Source organism: Hakea prostrata, chromosome 1, assembly GCF_041222555.1.
Source record: "Hakea prostrata isolate BN-2017 chromosome 1, UWA_Hpros_2, whole genome shotgun sequence".
Lineage (NCBI taxonomy): Eukaryota > Viridiplantae > Streptophyta > Magnoliopsida > Proteales > Proteaceae > Hakea > Hakea prostrata.
Genome location: NC_142600.1, coordinates 49,419,314 through 49,437,309, shown reverse-complemented (window position 1 = coordinate 49,437,309; position 17,996 = coordinate 49,419,314). Strand labels below are relative to the sequence as shown.

General features: G+C 37.5%; 1 protein-coding gene across 1 annotated transcript; it reads left to right on the top strand.

Annotated features, from left to right (window-relative positions):
• The first annotated feature begins 8,358 nt into the window (after window positions 1-8,358).
• On the top strand, window positions 8,359-10,248 carry LOC149029091 (BOI-related E3 ubiquitin-protein ligase 1-like). The gene is made up of 4 exons (XM_089149858.1): window positions 8,359-8,469; window positions 8,576-8,676; window positions 8,760-9,136; window positions 9,241-10,248. The coding sequence occupies exons 1-4, from the start codon at window positions 8,423-8,425 to the stop codon at window positions 9,772-9,774; spliced, it is 1,059 nt and encodes a 352-aa protein (XP_089005984.1). The 5' UTR covers window positions 8,359-8,422; the 3' UTR covers window positions 9,775-10,248.
• The last annotated feature ends 7,748 nt before the right edge of the window (window positions 10,249-17,996 follow it).

Here is a 17,996-nt window from a genome sequence, read left to right as displayed (position 1 = left end):
TAAAGGATTGAGGACGTCAAATGGCAAGGTTTATTGTAAATTGTAACTTATTTTTCTGTCTCTAATACAAGCTAGTTTCCCCCAAGAAAAAGAAGAAAAAAAAGGGCGAAAGACTTGATACTTTATACGTCAATTTCTAGCCCTTTTTCTTTTTTGAGATTTGAGATTCATTCATGTTAATTTGTGTGCATCTTAACTACGTTCTTAAGATAATTTTTGTGCATAATTTAAATATATTGTAATTGACTCGAAGGATATTCTAACTTAAAAAGAAGTGAAAAAAATTTAAATAAGGTTTTTATTAATTTCTCTTTCCAGACTTCCTCCACCCCAAAAAAGTCTTGTTTGACGTTCTTGAGGCTATGTTTAAATTTGGTTGATGTAATTATAATTGACATCCAATCTTTTAACGTTGTGTTTATTTAAAGAGAAAATGACATTAACCAACCACGTTAGATACTAGGACAATCAAAAAAACTTTAGAAAATATTTTGACCTAGCTCATAAGCATCACAGAAAAAATAAAAAATAGAAAAACAAAAGAAAGAAAACAAAGATATATGGTAACAACAATAATTATTCAAAGAGAAGAAGAAAGAAAGTCTGGGGCATTTCTTCTCTTTCTTTCTTTTTCCCTCTTTTTTTTTTGTCCAAAAGCTACTCGGGTGGAACAAGTTTCTAGTTTCTACTCTACTGTTTTATATCATTTCAAATCTTTCCTTCCTCCCCTTTCCAAAGTTTTTCACCAGTCAGTAAATAAAACTATGAAAGACTGAAAAGAAGGGTGAAGTGGGTGGAAACAAAAACAAACAAAAAGCCCATAAGATAGGAAGATGAGGGCCATTAGAGCATTGTTTTTTTCTCATGTGTGTGGGTCAGTGTGTGTGTGCGTCTACGCGTGAAAGCTATTAATGCGTCTCGTTTCCCCAAGAGAACACCCAAATAAAACAGTCATATATAGCTCAAGAAACTGTGACTGATAAAAAAAAGAGAGAGAGGAGAGAGCAGTCTACACACGGCTCTCTCTTCCCTTATTAGATTCTGAACAAAACTAGTGGAGTTGTGGGAAATTGAGGCCTCAAAACAATTATAATTGGAGAGTGAATCACGCTTAAGTGCAATTAACAACCCCCAGCCAAGTGAGCTTTGTGCCCTACTACTACTACTCCCTTTCCCTCTTTCCCACACTCGGTGATGATCTATCACCTGCATCTACTCCCCAGTCACTCACTTTCAAACAATCCAAACACTTATAATATTCATGATCTTCTTATACGTCTGACAAAAAATCTTTTTTGTTCTTATACCAAAAGTGTAATGTATGATTTTAATTCTTATATTAGGTTTTAAAGAATATTTTGATATATTTTGATGGATGATCAAAATGATTTGTTTTATAAGAGCTGTGGAGATAGTAGAGCATGGTATAATCTGATTTGATGGGTCGATCTATTTACTTGATCAAAACTCTATGAATATGTATCTTTTTATTGTTTATTGTGATATTTAAGGACTATTTTGATGAATGATTAAAATGATTTGTTTTATAAGAGTTATGAGGACAGTAGAGATGTGAAGATAGTAAATATCATTCCTCCTATACAATTCTTAACACTTAATCATACACCATATTGTAGACAAATATATTATATATTTAGAAAAATAACATGGAAATATTCAATATCATATATATGGTTTTTTGGGGTAAGATTCAATATTATATCACTCCTTGTAAGTCTGATTTCTGACATTAAAAAGGTGAATTTTTTTTTTTCTTTCAGAAAGCAAGGAAAGGGTAGAAAATTAAAAGAAGACTAGAAAATTGACGGGTATCGGACAGATCGAGATGTTTGTTGCTTGCCTTGTTTTTTTGCTTACCTGTCTGCATAGCTATATGAATTCATTCGAGAATTCAAATTAATTTTTTCCTCTTAAATTTTCAAGTTCCAACCACTCTCCCCACACATGGCGATTACTGGGCCCCCACCTTACTGATAACTAAGAACAGCTAGAGGCTTTTGTCATTGCATATTCCAAGGATTCAAATCTTCTTTGTTTAAATCTTTTGTTAGTCGTTTGGATGGATGATAGATGTGGATGAAGAAGATAATAATTTTTCGATGGAAAAGAATTATATCTGGTTTTATTTCAGTCTTTTCATTCAACGGTTAGAATTTTATCCGTTTATATGTCGTCCATCTCATGGTTAAACGAACAAAACGAGAAACAATACAGCACAGCACAAGGAGGATTTGAATTCATATTTCTATGAACCTCCTTCTTCTTCTTCTTCTCCTTGATTCCATAAATATCTTTTTCTCTTGCAACCAAACCTTTCTCTCTCTTGAATTTTGGAACAAGAGATAATGTTGGGTAAGAAAAACAAAATAGTTTATCATTATCAATTTTTTTTCTTCCCTTTCAGAGAGAAAGCTACTTGTAATTATTATATTCTCTTGGCACCATTTGTTGAGGAGAGTGCTCGTCTTGTTTGTATCTAGAGTCAATGTATTACCAAGAAACAGTCAATACAGGGAAACCCAACCATTGATGGATCGGTGGATGAATTGATTCCATCCCCACCACCTTCTCCTCCTCCTTAGTCCATTGCTTGTTGGTCCCATTTGATTGAGAGAGAGAGACAGAGAGAGACTAACTACGTGTATGGGCCGGGGGTGTGTAGGGATTGGTTGGGTTGAAAATAATTGTGATAAACAAAGGAAATCAATGAAGGGTTGGTTTAGGGTTAGAAGAGAGGCGGTTTGTGATGTGGGTGATGACAACATATGGGCTAATTTCTGAGCAAAGACAAACACCTCAACCCAACTTGATTGGCTTCTTTCAACATAAAATAAGGGGAAATTAAGCTCATGACTTTGTAGATGCCTTTCTCTCTCTTTCTTTCTTGGAAATCTTTAAGTCTCAGACACGTTTCTCTCTTACATGTACTGATGTACATCGATCAGAAACATGTACAGTAGCAGTAGCAGTAGTACTGATCATCATGCCATGCATGCATGGTGGCTTCTAGATCTCTGCTGCTAGCTGATCATGCCATGCTCCCCTGATGATCAGTACTTAACTGTTTAGCTAGAACCATTGATCATTGTAAGAGTTTCAAAGGGTGAGGTCACCATTCATGGATTATTGCTAGTTGGAGCCTAGCCTAGCTAGCTAGTGCCTCTCTCTTCCCCCATTAAGAGCTTTTACCTATTTTCCCATTTTTTGTGCATCGCTTTCTCTTTACCTTCTTTTCTGAACCGTGACCTGTATGTATTCTCAGAATTTAACTCCCCTTGTTTATGGTTCTTCAATTTCTTCACAGAACCCTTTCTATATATCTATCTAACCCTTTTTCCTTTATTAGTTAATTGCATCTGGGCCAGTAGGGTCACCAGACAACTGGGTTCACTGTCGGTTCTTTTTGAACCCATCCCAATATATATGGTGGTCCACTGCTTTAAGGGACTGTTTGGCCAATTGCCCAACCATCCGAACCAAACCAATCAGAACCTTAAGAAACCCGGTTCAATTATGGACCAGACAGTAGTTCAATCCTAAAGATAGAGAGAGTCTAGAAAAAGAAAAATCAACAAGTAGCTAGGTTCTTAATTCTGAGTAAAGGTGCATGGTTGGATGGAACCGATCAATTTCGACCGATCCAATCACGACATTTATCATATACACTTTCTAGAACACTTGTTCGACATGGAATGGAATACTATGGCTTGATGAAGAAGCGTATCTAGAAATGGGTCCAAACTTGTGACCACAATGAATAAAGAGAGGTTGGGTTGCAGAAAGCTTTAATTTTTTCTTTGAAACAAAACATGAGAAACCCCACATACTCAACTCTGATGTTGCTCCTTTCTCCTGTCAATTCATTCTCGATCGAATCCACTTCTTGCCTCTCTCTCTCTCTCTCTCTCTCTCTCTTTCTCTCTCAACTGCTTGTGACTTGTGAGTGACAGAAAATTATAACAAGAGACCAAAGTACCATTAAGTAGCTCACAAGTAATGTGCACACACACACCCCACCTTCCCTTCTTGGCTTTCTATAGGCAATCTATCTATCTAACTCATAAATATAGATCTCTACCTCCTTACCCATGCTCCATTATTTGAAATCTATCACTAGATTTACAAACTTGATCAGTTATGGATCACCAAGTACTGTTACAGATCTAGAAAAGATAAATGATTCGTGACTTGATATCTCTATTCTTAAGCATGCATTATTTACTTTACAGAAATGGAAAAAGATAGCTAGCTAGCTATCAAGATTGATATGACAAAAATAAAACCATTTACTCAAGAAGCTGGCCCCCGAGGTCATTAGCTTCCCTAAAGACAAGAAAGGAAAGTTAATGCTTTCAAATTAGCTCCTTAAAGCCTCAAACTTAGGATCCATTTCTAGGGTTCATGATAATTCATGGATCGCTATCTTCTTTAGTAATGAAAGAAATTCACCGGCCACCTACAGTACTACTTCATCTCCATTTCCTTTATTTGTTAATCTTTACTTGTTAACTCAAGTCATGTCCATGCGAAGATAAATAATAATAATAATAATAATAATAATACAAGAAAGATCATATGCTAGAAGGAGGAAGCCATCAAGCAAAAAGTGAGTCCTTTGATTATGGATGGTTGGAACTGCTTTTGGTGTGAGAAAAACCTTAGGTAGTGGGTAGAGAGTACTGTAGAATGGTGCGGGAGATGGGGAATGAATATGGTGTCATCTCCTTCTTAATTAAGAGAGAGAGAGAGAGAGAAAGCGCTTTTAGGGACCAATACAATATAATGCAAGGAGAATTGGAGGATTAAGAATAAGGAAAGAAGGCTAATTAATTGGTTTTGTCTGCAAACACAAAAGAATGGTGCCTTATTCATGAGACTTTGTTTTGAAATGATTATTAGCATTTAGGGTTTTAATCCCACTTGGTTACTACTCTCTCTCTCTCTTTCACACCCACATAAAAAGGATGGAATTTTTTTTAAGGGAGAATATACAAATTAATTAAAGATTATATTTCTTAGATTTATTAGATTAAAACGATATATAAGTATAAAATAATTAGTTTCACAAGAAACTAAATCCTACTCATTTCTAATTTATTATCTTCTCTAGCATATTTATGTAATTGTTTCACAATTAAGTCTAAGACCAAGTTTTCATCTAGTCATGATGATGCTCACTATAGTTTTTGGGTTGGACAATAGGTCATATCATGAAATAATATGGAGGTACCTTCTACCATTTGTAAATAAGGGATGATTTAGGACCCAAAGGAAATTAAAGTTTTAATCAATATACTTCTTGATTTAGTTAGGCATGATGGAATGATGAAATGAAATTAATGTAATTAAAAACTACACTTTCAAGATTGAGCTTAAAGAGAGGATTAGGCCTCTCGATGTCTTAAATTTTTTTTTAAGTATATCTCTGGCTTTCTTTCCATATGTAAAATACCAGCACTTAGACCCCTTTCTCTCGATTTGTTGAAATTTCCCTAAGGAGAACTCTTTGGCCCTCTTTCCATGTGTGACACACAAGCACTTGGCACCCCGAATTAGAGATAAATTTTAACAACGAAGATGACAAGTAGAAAGATCATTGTCAATAAGTCACTTTTAGGATATTAGACTGTATATAGAAACCATATACCACACAATTCAATAATATTCGATCTCTTCATGTTATATTGATTTTGCCCCGATGAAGATAGCAATAAGAGTTGTAAGAAATATAAATTCTCCAATAGCATAAAACATACAGCTAGTTAACTAGGGAATTTATATATGGTAAAACAAAATTAGAAAAAAGCAACCAGAATTAATGTAGTCCCCCCCCCCCCTAAATACGTATGATATTAATTGGATTATGAGGTATACATTTGATCTCTATCTAAAACTAATTCTATATACATATGTCTGTTTCATGCTCAGGTACGTAACAACTAACAACTAAGATAATTTGGTTCCTTTTAAACTATCTTACCAAAGGGGGAGAGAGGGAGAGGGAGAGAGAGACAGAGAGACAGAGAGAGTTTTGTTGCTGTGCAGCGTTGGCATGACCGACCTGAGGGATTTTAATAGAGAGGGCGCTTTAGTGGGTCCAAAGCAAAGAAATTGCGTGATAGCATAACATGTACTCCTTGCTCCTTTTCATATCTTTTTCTTCTTCTGTTTTTATGCTAGCTTCTCGCCTTCTCCAGATCTTCTCTTTCTCTGTCACCTCAGAATAAAAGATTGAAAAAAAAAAATCCTTTTTCTATATTTTTCTTTTATGGGTACAAGAAATTTGCAGCAGATGCCAACAGCTTAAAAATTAGCTTAGCTTTCATGAATTGACCTCAAGTCTCTGCTAATCTTTACATCACATACATAATACATAAACACCCTTCCTCAGCTGCTAGTTATATATTTGTGGATTCCATTCATCTGTTTTTGTTTCTTTCCATCTTTTCTGTTAAAACCTTATCCACATATCACATTCTCTAGATAAAATTTTCAAATGGGGTCAGACAACCATAAGCCTCCTAATCTGACATGAGGATCGAGGAGATTAAGATCAATGGATAGAACAAAAGGTCTGTTTGGTTTGATGGGTCAGAGTCAGAATTGTTATCTAAGAGATCCAAGAGAAGGAAATGATGATGATGAAAGGAGGGGTGTGGTTGTAATCAAAGTCAGTTGATGAGATTGGAAAGCTTCTCCATCTCCATCATCTATGCCCTAAATGAAGGGGTTCTATCTGACATAGTCTTCTTGTCATGGGAACTTATTAAGAGAAACCTTGGGAGAAGGAGAATTTTTTTTCTTAAAAAAAAGGGAAACGTTAACAACCAAGCAATTAGGTCAGAGGGTAAGCCATGCTAATCTCTTTTACTTTCTCTATTTTCTAAGATAAGGAACGAAAAAGAGAAGGAGGTTGCAACTTTGAATCTTCAAATCCAAGTAAAATATTTAAAATTTCACTCAAAATTTGTTGTTATTATTTAAAAAAAATATATATTTTTTCGTAATATAGGGCCGTGGGCACCTGCAAAGCTTGTACCCCATAACATTGATTGTAGGTTCTTATTATATGTAATATAGCTTACAAGCCTCTATAATCTATTTTCATAATTGAAAGTTTATGGTTTTATGTTTTCTTTATCAGCTTCTTAGAAATATTTGGAGTTAATTTACACAAAGATAACATGTAAACAAGATTATTACAAGCTTCTTGGTAGTTGGGCTCTACCTTATCTCTTTTTATTTTTTTCATTAATAATAATTAATTAAGATTCATTATTTATTTAATTGTTACTAAAATAAGACAGTAGACACAATTGGTTGAACGTATATGTAAGTAATTGATTTTAAAATAAAAATTAAGGAAAGAAGAAGAAAATTAATAAAAGATGAAAAAAAAGGAGAAAGCCAACCACACGAGAGAGAGAGAGAGAAGAAGCAAAGGAGGGGGAGGAGAATAAGGAAGGTGTCTCCTTAGACTGATTCCTATCACATCTCTGTTTCTTTTCTCTAATGTATGTGTGTGGAGAGGAAAGAGAGAGAGAGAGAGAGAGAGGAAGGCAAGCAAACAGAGGAGCAAGTTTCATGGATGCCATCTGTTCAATTAATTTACCTCAAAGTAAGCATAAATATTAATTTTTAAAATTAAATTAAATCTTAATTAAATGATAAATATAGTAAAAAAAAATGCGAGTTAAGCTCATGTGTTCACACACAAAATCACCCTTTGGTCTAATTTATATCTCATACAAGTGGAGGATGCTACATTCATGGTCTCTCATCTCTCATCCAAACGTAAACTTACATTACATGTATGTATAAAATTTAGAAACCTAAAAATATTATCAAAATCCCTCATATTTGATAGATGATTTCAGTTAAAAAAAAAATCTTTAAAATCGATAATAATTACATGGACGACCCATAGATACTAAATAAACTGACCAAACGGGTCCATGATAAAAGCTTTTGCCAACCAAGAAAGTTGGGTGAAAACAGAGAGTGATGAGATGAGATGAGATGAGATGAGATGGAAGGGAGGAAGATCCTTTCACAATATTATTTCTTTTCAGATTTTTGTTTCCATAATTATTATGTGGATTCCTCATTTCTATTTTGATCTTTCTCTGTAAGATCAATTTTCAATCTTTCATTGAAGAGTCCGCCTTGGTTAATGGCTTCTCTTTCTCTCATGCTCCTTGTGTGTTTGCACGTTAATTGACCTGCCCCCACTCCCCCTCACATCCACATCGCTCCATATTCGCTTACCACCTCTTCTTTTACCTCTCTTTTACCCACTATATATATTTTATATACCCTCTCTCTTCTTCTTCGTCGTCTCCTTCTTCTCCTTCTTCTCCTTCTTGTTCTCCTTCTTCTCCTTCTTGCATTGCCATCTACAATGGCTGTTCAAGCTCAGTACCCATCAAATGTTCTCCTCCTAAATAGGTACTTTAATCTCTCCCCCTCAATCCTTTTTTTTTTCTTCTCTTTCTCATCATTTCCTTCATATTTCGATTGCTCATTCTTCATTTCTTTGTAATGGGTTTTGCAGAAACGGTCAGGATCAGAAGAACTTGCTTGGGAGTGATTATACCTTGCAACCTCAACTGGGTGGATTCCTTGATCAATCCCATATGTTTTTCAATAATGGAGGTGAGTTGGGTTTTGTTAATTTCAGTTTTTCTGTTTCAGGTATGCTTCTATTGTATTCATACGTGGGTATTCTCTTTCTGTAGTGGGCGTTAACCCACGCAAGAGGGCAAGAGAAACTGTTCCTTCAGCACCCACCGCCACCGCCACCGCCACCACCGCTGCCCCTGCAGCACCAATCAATCTATTCACTCTCCAATCTCAGCCTCAACCAACGCTTGTGAGCCTCGCTCAACTTCAAAACCAACAGCCCAACGTTGTCTCAACTGGTCTTCGTTTATCTTTTGGAGAACAGCAACAACAGCAAAGGCAACAGCAACAGCAACAGCAACAGCAACAGCAGCAGCAGCAGAGTAATTTATTTTCTTCTTCTTACAGTAATCTGACATCCTTGATATCAGAAGAACTCGCTCCACAAATCAAACAACAGAGAGACGAAATCGAGCAATTCCTTCAAGCCCAGGTAACCAAATCTCTTCAATACCCAAATGGGCTTCCCTTAATTCTCGCTTCTGAATACAAAACCAATCCGAAAATGAGGTTGATTCAAGGGATGTCATTGTTCAGGGAGAACAGCTAAGGCGTACATTAGCAGAAAGACGACAGATACACTACCGTACCCTTCTAGGCGCAGCGGAAGAATCCGCCTCAAGGAGACTGAGGGAGAAATACGCGGAGGTAGAAAAGGCAGTTCGCCGGAACGCCGAGTTGGAAGAGCGAGTTGCACAACTCAGGGTTGAGGCTCAGGCATGGGAAGCCAAGGCGAGAACACAAGAAGTGACCGCAGCTTCCTTACAGGCGCAGCTACATCAGGCCATGATGGGCGGTGGAGTAGCGGAGAATAGGGCGGAGGAAGCCGAGTCCGGTGGTGGTGGTTGTCAGGGGGGAAACGCGGAGGATGCAGAGTCGGCTCATATTGACCCGGACCGAGTTGTAGTATCAAGTGGGCCGATGTGTAAAGCGTGTTGGAAACGTTTGGCCTCGGTGGTGCTGATGCCGTGTAAGCATCTCTGCCTGTGTACGACCTGCGACACCACCGTGCATACCTGTCCTCTCTGTTACTATCCTCGCAGTGGCAGCGTTGAAGTCTTCCTCTCATGAAAACTCTCTCTCAATGGGCTCTCAGGCCCACATCATGGGCCCAAATCGAGTACAGAGTAAAGACCCTTCTTCTTCTTCCCCCAAAGAGTAAATTTTAAATAAAATTATAAAAAAAAAAAAGGGAAAAGAAAAAAATTGCAGCTCCATTTTCATCTTCTTTCTTTATTTTTTTTTATTAGGGAGATCCCAAACATTTAATGTACATTGGCTGATGCCATTTTTTTTTCTTCTCTTTCTCACTCTAGGGCTTTTGAACTTATATTCTGATATAAATTCTTTCATTCTATAAGTTGGATTTGTGGTGCTTTTGTTAACTTCTCTTTCTCTGTGGTGGTATTATTAGCATGGTACATCGTGCCGGCGATATATCGCCGAGTCGTTGGGGGGCGATACGACTCCCTTCAGCGACTCGAAGTTTGCAAAAAGTCGGCGACATTTCAGCAATATATCACCCAATTCACATATTTAATAAAGATTTATTCGGGTTTTTACCGATTTTTCGTTCAATTTTTGCCAAAGTGATGTAGGACCTCTACAGGCTCCGCGGGCGCTGCCCCCACACCCCGCCGGGGCGGCCTCTTTGGACCCCCGTCCGCTCACCGGGGAGCGGGACCCCGTGTCTGTCGACAACAAAATGTGAAGCATGAACCATCCTCAATATAATTATATAATGAATTGTAAACTTTAGTACATCTATTCGCTAGTTGCGCATTGTGTTCGCTTTGCATTGTTTACATTAGTTTATATGCATTTTCCAAACTTCCAGTTTTATCCGCATATAGCCAGACATGTGCCAATCAAAAACTTTAGATTAAGTGATGTTTCAGGCAAAAAATAATGTTCCCAATATGTTTATTGGCCTCAAATTAAGCTACACGTCAAATTTCAGGTCAAAATGACCTGAAATACCCTTCGAAACAGGGGTTCGATTTTTCATTGAACCCCAACTAAAAGTCGCCCAACTTTTGGCGACCTGTTGACCGAGTCGCTGTATGACACGGCGACTCGGGCGACATGTCGAACCTTGATTATTAGTAGGTCTCGTCAAAGTGAAGGCACAACTGAATTGGGTGGCATTGTAAGAGTGTTCCATGTGTCTGTTTTATAACCTTCTCCTTCTCTTCATCAATCAATTGTCACTCAAGTTGGGTTTGGGAACGAAAAGAAAGCGGTTGTGTGGGTATCTTCCGTGTGACTCTCGGATCGCGATACGTGATTGATTTTTGTAAAATCTAATGGTTGTGATTGCAAGGACAGGAGAGATGGCAACTTTTGGATTTGGAAAAGCCACATTTTACCATCCCGGCCCTTATGGTAATAGCCAGTCTAACATTAGCGCTACCATTGGTAATAGAAGATTAGGTCCTAAGCAAACGTGTTCAAACTTCAAAGTTCAAACCCATTAATGACCTGGCCTTGCCCTTGCGGTCATTTTTTTTGAAGTGAGCAAGTCTATTTCTAAATGGGTTGGGATCTTTTATCCGTAAGGGTCTGTACACCTCTCCACCACATATTTTTAAACCTCTCCACCACATATTTAAAAATGAATTCCATCTCAAGTTCTTTATGTTAGTATTCTAAAATAAATTTCATCTCAAGTTCACCATGTCAGTGCTTTGGCCTCTGAGGTAGGTTTTCTTAGTAACATGTGATATAAAAATATGCCGGAGCAAATTGTGGAAGGTGAGGACTCCTAAATCTTGGCAAGGCTATGTCTACATTATGACTTCCTATTAGTAACTTACACGGGAGCCCTGTGCATTTTCTACGCCCTTGAAACTTGTAACCTATTACATCATGAATCTTTTCCACGGGGCCTGGGGCCTTAATTCTTGATAGACTGGGCAAAATTTGAAAATGCCTACTTTTCACTTTTTGTAAAATTCTAAGTTATTTCCTGTTAGAATCTAAATGTTTGACCATTAATTTTTCAAATTTTATGGGTTAACTGAATAAATTATCCGTCGACTAATCAAATTACTAAAATGTCCTCTCGCTTACTTAAGTGGCCCAACCCCTATATGACCCATCCTTCGATGGAGGAAATTCTAAACCTTCCCTTCATAATGCCTCAAAATTTCTCATCATACTACAATTAAGGTAGTGACAAGAGATTCTCTCTTCACTTGCATGTGTGGATTAGAATTAATTCATACTGATGCGTCCAAAATCTGCTCAACCCTTAGATCTCCTCATGATGACCTGCAAAACGAAAGCGTCAGATGTGGCCCGACCGCGGGGTCGGGAGTCTACCTCCGAAGGCTAAGTCAGTTGATGAACTTAATCACAAACGGCTCTGCTAGAAGCACAGAGCTAAGGAATAAAGAACTGGGAAAGATGATCTAGATCGTAAGCCTCTGATAGTTTACGCCTACCAGTATGTATCTGACTCTGAGTCCCTCACCTCGTATGGCAGTGAGGTTTATATAGAGTGTACATTCGAATCTCCTTCGTTAGATGCACTTGAGCCTTCTTCGGGTAGTCGTTGGATCTTAACAGTTAGATCCGTTGAGCGATAGACTTCTACTAATTTGGACTAGTAGAGGACTCCTGAGATAACCTTTAGGTTATGCGATGATTATCCCTTCGATAATGATTAGCCGCAGTCGTCAATTTGAGTCTGCCATCATTAGGGTAATTAACCTAATTCATAAGTTGAATTAGGGCGTGCTTGTAGCTGAATAAGTTTTCTTCCTCAGCAAGTCATCTTCTAGATCCGGTTCGCTCGGGAGCGAGTCGATTCCCTCTGTCTCGACCGGGGTCGAGGGTCGAACCAGGTATGACCCCGGTTCGATCATATTTTCTCCATATCACATACATTTTCATTTATTTTATTTTATTTTGCTAGTTATAGTATTTAGGACATACCTTGTTGGAAACATCTTCCAAATAATAGGATATAAAATTATTTTAGGTAAATATCACTTACCACCATTCTTCACTGGACAAAAAACACTTACACCATCTCTTACTTGGATAATATCACTTACCTCCTTTCTTACCTGGCAAATATATCAAACACCTCCCCTCTGTTAACTTTCTCGGATAAAATTAACTTTGACCGTTAAATATTTTTCTAAACTCCAAAATACCCCTGGCTAAAAACATTTTTTTTTTAATTTAAACCCCAAATTACCTTAATCACCCTAGCAGCTAAAATACTAAACTATCCTCAATTAAAATAATTGTTAAAAACCAAAATACCATACTTAAAACCCAAATTATCTTTAATTATTAAAACCCCAATTTACCCTTTTTTTAAATTTTTTTTTTATCAAACAGCTAAAAGAACTCGAATTGCTTGATATCAAAATGCAATTTCAATACTGAATTATCAAAAGGGTATGTTGGGCTTTTAATAATAAAACATAATTTGAATTTTAACTATGATGTTTTGGTTTTTAACAATTATTTTAATTAAGGGTAATTTAGTATTTTAATTGCTAGAGTGATTACGCTAATTTAGGGTTTAAACTTAAAAAAAATATTTTTAACCAAGGGTAGTTTGGAGTTTTAGAAAAAAATATTTAACGGCAAAAGTTAAATTTAACCGAGAAAATTAATAGAGGGGAGGTGTTTGATATATTCTCTAGGTAAAATGGGAGGTAAGTGATATTATCCAAGTAGAAGGGGGTGTAAGTGCTATTTGTTCAGTTAAGAGGGAAGGTAAGTGATATTTACCCAATTATTTTTCCATACATGTGCTTCGCCACAATGGTGATATTCTCTTATAAAGAAATAGTAAGACCTAAGAAGTATTGGGTTTGAATTTCCATCCCTCCACACTCTTCTCTCCCCACCTTCCTATCATTTGGGCCAATGGCCCCTAGTCTTTATGCCTTGTTTGACGATGATAAAAAATAATAATAATAATAAAATAAATTTCTCTCGTATTATTTTTTTTATGAAAAAAGAATCCTAACATCGTAACATCTTGAGACAGCCACACATGGCCATATAAGAATAATGTTCAGATTTCAAGGAACTAATTTTTTTATTTGGCTAAAATATTTTTGCACTTAGTCGTCTTATGGACCTCAAATTGGTGCAAGAGCTACTGACTAATAATGATCTCTTGTCCTATTTTTTGTAAAGGACGATCTAAATTAAAATTCAATAGAAGTATTTAGAGTTTAACAACTTTTTTTTAATTATTTTTCAATTGTATTATTCTAAATTTTTACACAAAAATTGCAAAATTTTTCTGAGAGTTGGTGGAGTCGGAGGCTATCAAAAGTGTAGTTAATCAAGACAATTACCTCCAAGGTACTATCGTAGTGGATAAGGAATGTTGTGTTATGCAACAAACACTTGTGGGTGGTGTTATAGGTGAAGGCATCAAAAAGGCCAAAAGAAGCATTTTGGTGTTGTCCTCCAAGGGGAAGGGTGTTCAATACATATAGGTGTTTAATTGGTGTCCATTATTTGCATTTCAGCTTTTATTGAAAAAGAAATGATTTTGAAGCTGAGATGGAAGTAGTCATAAGAGGCCTGAAAATTTTAAGGGAATGTGGTTTGCGGAAAATTTAGATGGAGATTGATTAAGTGGTAGTAGCTTCTTTCTTGTCCAAAACAATGCTCCCATGGTTAGCAAGCAGTGATGGTGGGGTCTTCGACCATGTCTTGATGTTGTAGACTGGGTTATCACTCATTGCAATTCAGGAAAAAAATGTAGTCGCTAACTTTTAAGCAAAATCAACAACTAAAGAGCAATTTTCTACTCCAATTCAATCATGGCTAGTTCAGGACTGTTTTAAATTAGAAAATGACGCAATGTGTCGACGTTGGTTTAGGGGCTTTGACTAGGCTGTAGATAACCATATTAGGTAATATGATCAAATACATGTAGCCAACTTCTACTCCAATTCAATCTAGTCCCCTCGCTTTTATGCTAATCGGGGTCTCAGACAGGGTTGTCCGATGTCGCAGATCCTCTTCAACCTAGTGCTGCAATATTTTACTGACTCCCTTGCTGCAGCCGCTTCTGCAAGGTCCTTTGAGTATCATCCCTTATGTCGTGGTTCGTCCATCACTTCGGTTTGCTTTGCAGATGATATTTTCATCTTTGGGCGAGCTTCTAGAAGTAATGTGGTGTTGTTGCATAATATATTTACCAATTTCTCAAATAATTCTGGCCTCACCATTAACCAAGGCAAGTCTTTGATATTTTTTGCTGGGGTGACAGTGGAAGATAGATCCTTCTTTTGTGATGTCTTGGGTTTCAATATTGGGACCCTACCAATTACTTACTTGGGAGTGCCTTTGACTTCTAAGAGGCCGTATCCATCGATTATCGCTGGATTGATCACCAAGGTGGAGGGGAGGTTAAATTCTTGACGAAATTTAACTCTATCTTTTGCAAGAAGACTTACCCTCATCCGCTTAGTCATTTTGGGGATCATTGGTTGTCTATTTTCCAATTACGGCGGAGTGTTACTGATTATCTCAACAAGGCTATGGCTAGGTTTCTTTGGCGGGGCTCAGCAGATCATGGTTCTTTCAAAGTCTCTTGGAAATCCATTTGTAGGCAAAAGGATGAGGGTGGCCTTGGTTTATGGAGTATGGAGGATTGGAATAGGCCAATAGGGCTTGCTTGATGCGGCAATTGTGGAGACTAGTGAGTGATAAATCTCCAGCTTGGTCCAAGTTTGTTCATCATAGATGGCTGTGCAAGAACTCCATTTGGTCTCTCCCTGTCCCTTCTAAATGCTTAGGTTCTTTCAAAGCTATCTTGAGTCTTCGTGACATGCTAGTAGATGTATTACCAATTTGATTCATGATGGGAGAAACACTTTGCTTTGGCACGATCCTTGGTTACCAGGTGGTCCCCTCAAAGTCAATGACAAGGACCTAATTACTGCTCTTGGACGGGATTCTAAAGCCACAGTGTCATTGATTCTTAGTGATTATGGGGGTTGGCTTGCAAGGACAGAGGATAGCCTCATTCTTAGTAGATGGGGTGAGATTGAGAAGACTCATATTCATTGAAGTCTACCTTGTGACACTGCTATATGGAGGCTTCATCCTTCTGGTAAATTTACTTTGCAATCAGCTCTTCTTCAAGTTAGAGAGCCCTCTTCGAAGATCAATTGGTCAAAGGTGGTTTGGGGTAAAAAACACCATCCTCGTTTCTCATTTATAACTTGGCTTGCTATTCTCAATCGGCTTCCCACAAAGAAGCGTTTGGCCTCTTGGGGAGTTTTGATGGATGTTACTTGGCCCTTATGCAATTCAGGTGAGTAAGACATTGATCATCTCTTATTTAGTTGCTCTTTTTCAGCTGATCTTTGGAAATGCATCCTTGATCTCAATGGGTTTCCTACGCATGCCCCTATGCCATGGGGTGAGACGGTGCAATGGGTATCGGAACACTTTGCTGGGAACTTTCTAATGAGTGTTGTTCGTTGCTTTAGTTTTTGTCACACCCCACCCAGCCGGATCCGGTCATACCCGAATGCCCGTGGGGGTGATACACCGCAAGATCTAGGTTCAGTGACAAATCCATACAAAACATGATATAGCGTAATTAAATGGACAAGAATAAATCAAGTTTATCATATTAAGTTATCAAAACCGAAATAATGGTTACAATCCTCCATTACTTCAAAATAAAAATATAATATCAGAGTTTTGAAAAGAAAAGAGAGTAATTTTCAACGCAGCGGAAAACTAAACTAGACTAGTTCTCTAATGGAATCCCACCCAAAAGAATAGTCTTGATACTGGCATGAAGCTCCATGTGCGTCCACTTCTTCTTCGATCACTCATTCAAGAAGACATATTGGTAACTCATCCTCCATTTGGAAGAAGTCCTCATAACCTGCAGCATAATCTAATAGAAAATAAAACATATAAAAGGAATGAGTTCAACGGAACTCGAGTGAGGTCAACTCAACATCATATCACACATTCATTCTCAAGATTTCACACCACACATATAACATGAATATCAATAATGTAATTAATGACAATGATATGATATGTGAATGATTATGCTCCTAACTCTATCATGAAGTCTCTATGGTAGACACGCATTAAGTCATACACCAGTCTTCTTTGGGCGGTCTCATCACTCTTCCCTCACGGCACTCAAGCACGTCTGTTGGGTTCTCCGCGGTTGTTGTGTAAAGTCCTGTCAAGCCATGGTTGGGGATTAGGTCACCACTCTCTCACATCACCATTGGTATAAGATCTGGCGCGTGTCAAGGATAATCTTAGGCCCAATGCAAAGTCATATGGTCTCGTACTACATATGGTCCGGATATTTCCCCTCACGCCTAGTGCTCTGTTGGTTCAATACCTTCCCACCTATGAATGGAATCCTCAATGGAGGCATCTGTTGGACCCCATTCATTAACCCAGTGGTCATCCACATATAATAGACAGGATGATCTCCATGTCCTCTCACGGGTCATTTCACCGGTCTTGAGTGTCCATGAGCCCTTATCTATTATATGCAACCCTACCTCTCTATGATGATAGTGGGCCTGCTTGACATACAGACGGGACCCAACCACTAACATCACGGGTTAACCGGCTTCAATACCCCCGCCGAAAGGGTAGTAGTACTCATTAGGTCACCTAACCAAACACTTCTAGACATGCCCTAAATATGTAAATTAGTAATCGGGAAAGAGCCAAGGGCACCATAGGAATGCGTCCCATACCGCCTCCTTTGGTATCCTATGGCAGAAATGCCCAAAGGACATTCCCAACCATAATATAAGCAATCATATAATATTACCAGGGCAATGGGTGAACCCACAACCCTAGTAGAAAATACAAGGTAGAAGAAATAATAATATTTCTCCTCTCATACAATCACATTCCATTTCATAACAACAATAATTGATTTCAAAGCAAGGAGCAACATCAGAAGTAATAATAAACATAAATCATAGCAATTCATATTTAACAAAAGACATAAAATAACCACAAGATAATACTAAAGCAATACAAGATATCAATAATGAAAAGTAACTGACATCATTACACATGTAATATAAAGTTAAGTATATTCCTCACCTTTTACTTTGTTCTTCCTCCAAATCCAAGAATCTACTCCCACAAATTAGTGATTAAAGATATATTAACCTATTCATGCAAAAGAAATAATTATCACAAATTAGAGCCAATTTGGGTTTCAAAGGATATCCTAAAATCTTCCCACAAAAACCCAAATCTGAAAACTAGGTTAAAAAAGGTAGTTCTCAACCTCACTA